Source organism: Ruditapes philippinarum, unplaced genomic scaffold (genome assembly GCF_026571515.1).
Source record: "Ruditapes philippinarum isolate M1 unplaced genomic scaffold, ASM2657151v2 ctg1938_1_1_1_1, whole genome shotgun sequence".
Classification (NCBI taxonomy): domain Eukaryota; kingdom Metazoa; phylum Mollusca; class Bivalvia; order Venerida; family Veneridae; genus Ruditapes; species Ruditapes philippinarum.
This window is the reverse complement of record NW_026852073.1, coordinates 69,376-77,124: the sequence shown is the minus strand read 5'-3', so window position 1 is coordinate 77,124 and position 7,749 is coordinate 69,376. Positions and strand designations below refer to the sequence as shown.

General features: G+C 31.8%; 1 protein-coding gene across 1 annotated transcript; it reads right to left on the bottom strand.

Annotated features, from left to right (window-relative positions):
- Positions 1-2,069: 2,069 nt before the first annotated feature.
- Positions 2,070-5,250, bottom strand: LOC132748383 (uncharacterized). Its single transcript, XM_060737971.1, has 3 exons — positions 5,127-5,250; positions 3,015-3,200; positions 2,070-2,389 (listed from the first exon to the last, which is right to left on the bottom strand). Exons 1-3 carry the CDS (start codon positions 5,248-5,250, stop codon positions 2,070-2,072), a joined length of 630 nt encoding a protein of 209 aa, XP_060593954.1.
- Positions 5,251-7,749: the final 2,499 nt, after the last annotated feature.

Sequence of the window (7,749 nt, the reverse complement as noted above, 5' to 3'; positions counted from 1 at the left end):
TTAGCTTCTGGTTTCTAATTATTTCAAATAGAAGAACCTATTATGTAGTTTCCGTTTTCCTTGCATCCGTATATTTCCTGTAAGGAACAAGGTTGAGCAAGCGAGCTAATTACTTCTACTGATAATGCCCTCAAGAAGGTCCCAGGATAATGCCCCAAAAAGCCACTGTAAATTGTATATACCTCACGCAGAGTGGATTATTTTGTAATTTTAATACATTAATATCGAAGGTCACTTCCTTGTCATTACTCATATTAATTGTCACTGGTCTTTCATAGTTATATTTCAGCAGAGTCACGCTGCCTTTTAGTGTTTGCAAAAAAGAGACCCAACAAACATGATATAACATAATAACCGAAACCTTTAATACTGATAGAAATCTGAGATAAACTGCGATGCATTTTACAAAATATGTAATAGCAAGTTGTCTTTGCAATTTAGCTTGAAAACATAGAAATATAATTATTGCTGCCCGCTTAATCGTAGGTTATACCAGTCATACTTAAAGGGAGATGAAAACAATAAGTAATTGATGAGTATCATAATAACTTAGACAATTCTTTCTTTATTTGTTTAATAAATGTATATTAGAAAATTAAGGTAAATCTATTTTGAGAGATTATTAAACAATTTGATTTAATATAAAATGTGCACAGCGAATAAAAATGAAATACATTAAACTTTATATAGACAACAACAAAAAAGCAGTAACAAAAACAACAATTATTATGATATTAATAATCATTACAACAGATAAATGAATGAAATGTTGATGATAATGTTGACAAAGACAACAATGATGATGGTGGTGATTATAATGACGATGACTAATGACAATGCTGCTGCAGCTGATGTTGATGATGATGGTGGTGAATATGACTGATGACGATGCTGCTGCAGCTGCTGCTTCTATTGCTGATACTGTTGCTGTTGCTGCTGCTGCTGCTGCTGCTGATGATGATGATAATGATGATGAAGATGATAAGGCAAGTCTTAAAGAAGACCATGAAAAACGCACCTTAAGGAATCAGTTTGTAAAAAAATCTGATTTTCCAAAAGACATGTCGTTTTAAGTTAAATATCTTTGAGACTCTTCACGTGCTACTCACATTACGGCTGCCAATGACAAAAGTCCATCTAGTAATATATATTCATTATATATAATTATTAAATATTATATATAATATTATACAGTTTTCACTGAACTAAACTTCTGATAAAATACTACAAGTATGTAACGACTAAATTCGCATTACTTTAAATCTGAAACCATCTGTATTATATCGTTTGTAATAACCCATAGAAATGTCATTCTATATAAACTAGTAATATGATCCAGGGTGAATCCCATTTTATAGACACAAATAAGTTATTGCATTTATGATACAATTATTTAACTATTCATACACAATCTATACAATATGTTGAATGCTTGTGAAAAAATGGTACGGTTGGGGACATTCCCTCAAAATCTCTGCACGTCATCTGGTTTTCTGAGATTTTTGAGTAACTGCATCAATGTGTCAAGTAATAAATGTGGTATAATTTCGAAACCGAGAATGATATAACAAAAAATGAAAATTTCACTGTATTTTCTTAAACAAATCGCCACAGATCCTTATTTTCTACCATAACAAATGTTTAATTCTAAATTACGCAAGTTCATTAAGAATAATCTTCAAATGATCAAATCATTAAGAAGACAATAATGGTTATTAGAAACTAAGAGGGAACTAAACAGGTTAAAACTCAATGAACCAGCTGAATAACAAGATTAATCTCGTTCCGCAAGATACATGTTGATGATATTTTTTTTTCGAATCATTTCTTCACTTTTTTGAGCTGGGAAAGAACCTGCGACCATATCATTACTAAACTTGTGCGTTAGTTCAGCTTCGATATAGTGGAATGGCCAATGATAATGTTGTAAACACTTTTGGCCAAACCCTTTTGTATATTGTGAAATTTGTTGATGTAAAAACATTAATGTGTATTTATGTATGCAATAAATATTATTCAATTAAGGTAATGTAGTATGTTGTCATGCAAAATGTTTAATATATTCATTTTCAAAAATTATAGTCAAGGTTTATTTCGTTTTCTGACTGTACATCTCCAGTTCCTTCTGGACTACAGAGATATGTCGTTTTATCATGGCACTGAAGGAATACTACATGTATTGTGAGCATTCCATGCGTTTCATTCACATAGGTCGCATTCGATATTGTGTTGAAATCCGGAATATTATCTCCTGATTTGATTGACGATACAGACTCTTCATTAGTCCCTGTGATCTTAATGTCAGTAAGCCCTTTAAAGTCTTCCACGATACAGACAATGTCAAGTTGTCCCCCAATAGTAGTTGAATGTCTGTCACTGAAGAAAATGTCTGAAATTCAAAAGACTTGGTTTATAAGATAGGATTAATTTAATGTCATGTAAGCACAAAAATCAAGAAAAGTCTACTCGTGTCAAACTTTCAGCCGGTGACGCTGTCGTTGACGATAATTTGCGTATATCGTTACCTGTCATGAATAAGCTGAAATAAACTGCGTCTGCGAAATTTTCATTTTTACCGTTTTTGCGTTGTTTTATACTTTTTGTACTTGATTTTACAAAACCAATAGACGCTGAAATGTAATGTCCGCAACGTCGCAGACTGATTTCTCAACATGCACATTAATTCTGCGATTTTTTTACAAATATCGGATGTCTCAAGACTGTCGTAAGACAATTATATGGCAGACGTACGATTTCTAGAGGTTCTCGTTTAGGGTTTGTATTTCGAGGACCGCAGGTTTGCCACACGAGCATCTCGCGACTTCTGCAATCCGAAATCATATAATGTCAATAGACAGATTTATAGATCTGTCTAGATAGACTGCGAAATTGCCTGAGACTTTTCTACGGCACATATTTCTCATATTTCTCTACAAATCGTGCGAACCAAATTTCGTGCGGCTGATGTGATTGAGACTTAATTAGTTAAAGTGTGACCGAGTTATCACTATTACCTGTTATTGGACAACCTCTTGATGGCGAACACGGACTGCATGTTTCAGATTGGTCGTCATAGCATGCATTGTTGTCACATGCTCTCACTTCCTTAACTGAATTGAAGTGATTCTTTTTATCACAAACGATGATATGTTCGCAGTCATACGGGTACAGTATCACACGTTTAGAATTGCATAAAGTATCTATAAAATAAGAAGTCAGCGATAAGAAAAAGTGTCTGACATACAATATAATTATGTAAAATTAGTAATGTACCAAAACAAAAGTGCCAGACTTACCATTGTTGAAATGTTCTGTCAAATAAGAATTGAACAATTCGAATAAGCAAATAAAGGTTTCTTATCATGTTTGAAAAGATTTTAACACACACATTGTAATTTTACATATGTGCAGAAGAAAGTAAAACAAAAACAACAACAAAGGTCAAAATCATACATATAGCCACCTTACGCCACTATCAGATGTGAACACTGTTTGGTCAGTTGCTTCTTCTAACGGTTTTGCAGTGCATCTGATATGTTTCCTGTGCTATTCCTTTTACACATTTTTTAGGCCAAATGTCACTTTTGTCTTATGGTATCAATCCACGCTGCATTTGTATTGCTTACACCGTTTGAAGAGGCCCAAAACATACGGCTACTCACTTGAAAAAGATAATCTGGCTTTTTACCATAAATTAATAAGATTAAGTTCTTAGTAGCTCATTGATAGTAGGATATTTATTAATTTCATTTGCATCAATAAATTATATAACATGTAACTAAATCTACAGAATTGGCACTTTTTCATTATCTCTCTGTAAAGACTTATTCATACAGAGTTTGCAATTTTTATGTAATTTTGTTGTGATCAATGCTTTTGAAGGATCACTCTTTTTCCAGATTTTAATTATGTCATGTAAATAAGACGAAGAGGGCACATAGATATTGATTTTATAACAAACAACATCGGAATGATTGGGTTTGCAGTTTAATGAATTAAGGTAGACCATGGGTAATGGGAACCATAAGGAACTGTAAAATTGACAACATATGACAGTTATATGTCTTCAAGGTCACCTGTATGCAAAATTTAAATAAAATTTACCGTGTGGTTTATGAGTTATGGATATATTTCTTAACTAAGACTTTGCCATTAGAAGGGCCAATTTTCAGAAATGAGGAAACTCTAAATAATCTGTTATATAATCATTATAAAAATGTTTTTCTATTGCCCATTGTTAAGAAACAAATAATAACATTCAGGTAACAAATAACACAAGCAAAATGTTTGTTTCTAAACAAAATGTTCTTAATATGTATAAAAATGTTACCCTACCCCACCCACTTTAAGCACTAATTTTACCATTTCCCAATCTAAAATGCCTTATTCAAAATAGTCCTAAAATTTACCATGATGAGGGGCTGTTTTCAAAGTTTGCCTAAATTTCCTTAAAGGTATATTGGTTGATCATGCGAAATATAAAATACTTTTACCGTGTAGTTTTTATTTTATTAAACTTTGAAAATATCTGGTATCATATTTGCTATAATTTTGGCATTATTTAGCAAATAAATACCTACAAAAATTAAATAATTTAAATCAAACCCTTATTTCTTCAATTTTTCTTCCATAAGGAATCAGAGAGATTCATAAATAATGTTAAAAAGAAAAAAAGAAAGAAAAAAAAGATACCCCTTCTGGGATTTGAACCCACGCCCCTCAATTTCAATGTAGTTTGCAAGAGATTTTAGCCTATTTGAATACTCTTCAAAGTGGAGGTAATGCATTACCCATGGTCTACCTTAATGAAAATAATCATATTTCATCATATAAATAAATAAATATACATGTATAAATAAATAAATAGTGATTTCAAAAATCATGTAGTGATTTACTAATCTTGTCTGATTTATGTGATTACTAATTGATCAATATTAATGATTATTGATAATGTTAATTACCCAATGTTTGACGAAGACAGCAGAGTTGTAAAGGAACCATCATTGTCAGTGTCAATGGTCACGCGAACGTTCGGTTCCGAAAACAACTTTTCACAATGGAAATGTGTGGATTTGATATAATACTATGTTGTGTAAGATTAAAAGAAGTTCTGTATCAAATATTACCTTGTATTCGAACAATTTTCACATCACGAAATGTGTTCACGGTATCACTTGTTTCAATATCACAGGTTATGTTTATAACACCGGGTTCTTCGAAAGCATCGGAGCATTTGACGGTCTCAATCATCACTTTAAATGTACCCGATTCATGCGATAATGGTTTTTTGTGTGTTTAAATGTTACATTCTGCTTAATCCAGTGCTAGGGGGGCGTGGACGGTAACATGCACTTTCCAGTACAACATGAACAGGCTCAATCAAACCGAGTCTGCAATATTCTCAATTTTCTTAAGGGATTCTGTTTTCCTATTTTTTTGAATCGGTTTGTCTAAAAAGCGAGCATGTGGTTTACTTTAATTTCAAAGTATTTACCTTGTTATCAAGTCAGAAAAAAATAGGTGACGTGGTAGTATAAATAATGAATTTTCTTTTGAAAAGTTTTATATTTTCTTAAGTGATTTAGTATATGAATACTTTGATAAGTATTATTATATCAATATATAAATATATTTCATATCACAAAAAAAGACCGACAACATCCATACAAAATTAAAACATACATAAAAAAGGCAATGCCTTTAAGCAAAAAAAAAAAATACATAATAAATAAATAAATAAATAAATAAATAATACTTAAAAATACCAAGCGCAAATTTAACTTAATAGCGAAACGAGGTCATCTTGCTAATTGTTTAGTTATTTTTAATTGTCAATAAATAGGAAGTCTAGTTGCCAATGGACAGATCAGAACATAATTTTATTACTTGGTTTAAAAGAAGTCCATCACCATATTACATATACAACATACAATATATAATTGACACATCACATTAATATGTATTACTGAAAAATGATGGTTAATGAAATGTGAAAAAGCGATCGGAAATTACTTGATTGCTTTAAAGGCATTTGAATACATATGGAGACATAATTGAAGATATTCCTATGCATAGCCTCTAAAAGAATATAAACATCTACAGACGAAATAAAAGAAAATCTTGAATGTCGGCTAGCACAGTGAAATTGACAATCATTCAGGCTTGGTACGATTTAGCCTGGTCATGGTATGCAGCATGATAATTTGAAAATGATGCAATGTCATCCGAAGATGTCAATAACCTATACCTTAAATACGACAAAAGGAAGTAAAGGTAGGTTAAAAATAAATAGTAAAATAGTGAAAGTAATAAGTAAAAGGAAGTGTGATGGTCTTGTATGAGCAAAGATATTTTTTAAATAAGGCCTACTTCACTTTTGAAATTAACATGGCTCTAAAGATGGCTTCCTGAAAAACTTTGCTTGCATCCACATTTGCACTTTTTTCTGAATTCCCACGCCAATATGAGGAACACCAAAAGCGCATTATGGTAAAAAATACACTTTTACTGTAAACATAATAACCAGAGACATTACGTGTATTGTCTGAGATAAAGGACGACTACAGCCGCACATTGCATCAAAACAGTACACTTTTACTGTAAATATAATCAAATAAATGGTTGCATTTATTTATAGTTTAAAATGTATCTTGTTGTATTTGTATTGCAATTATCATTAAGGTGATGAATGGTACGTGTTTAAAATTACCTTTTAAATCACCAATAGAGGCAGAACCAGAATTACACCAGTAATTATTTTCGATTTACTACATATTTTCTTCTCCTTTATATTTGGTGCAGAGCCTCGTATTTTATCACTTTTAATCAACTCGTTTAATAAATTCAATATGAAAAGACACGAGTGTAAGATTATTTTTATCACATAAACCGAATAAGCCTTTTAATATGCCAAGAGTAGACTCAGTTCCCCTTTAACAGATAATGGGGTCAGTGAGTAATAAGGTTATTCATAAGTGGGCAAATAAAATAGTGCAACAATTTGTATTTCAATAACTTTTAATTTTTATTGTCTAAATATTAAAACAGTGTGATGCTTTCTAAATATGTAAATATGTATCATGAATAAGTATTTCATGTCATCATTATATAATGAAAATTAACTCTGACACAATTATGCATTAACATGTGATGTCACTATGCATGTCGTCATCATAGTGGGAACGACATAAAATTTGAAGTGTACATGTCGACCTTCTGTGAATCGCTATCGCTTTCAATGATTCTTCTACGTTTTATGTGTGGAAAAGATGGGGATACATTATTTGCGCGATTAATGTAAACATTGAAAGATCCACCATGGATTGGACCAGCAAAAATGCTATGGAATTCACCAGTGTGATTTATATTTGAAGTGGAATTTGTTGAATTTAATTTCTGGGAGTGCGAGGTCAATGACGGCGTGTTGTTTTAAGGATATGCTGTGTAGTTTGGATAACATAAAGTGTCATTATTTGCAAGTGCAATGTCATGTGGCGCATACAAAATTTTAGATTTTTCTCTGTGTTGACTGTAGTTATTAATTGTGGATATATTCTTGTGACCTGAAATTTGCATGATCAGGGCTGGGAATCAAAACTGCGTCGTATCCTACAAAATGTAAACAAACGCCGCCATCTCGGAACGAAAACTGTATGTTTTTGTTTATAACTCTTTTAGTTGGAAATGACTGAAAACCAGATATATGTATTAACACGCTACACTATCCGCTTCGTTCGGTATATGTTCAGG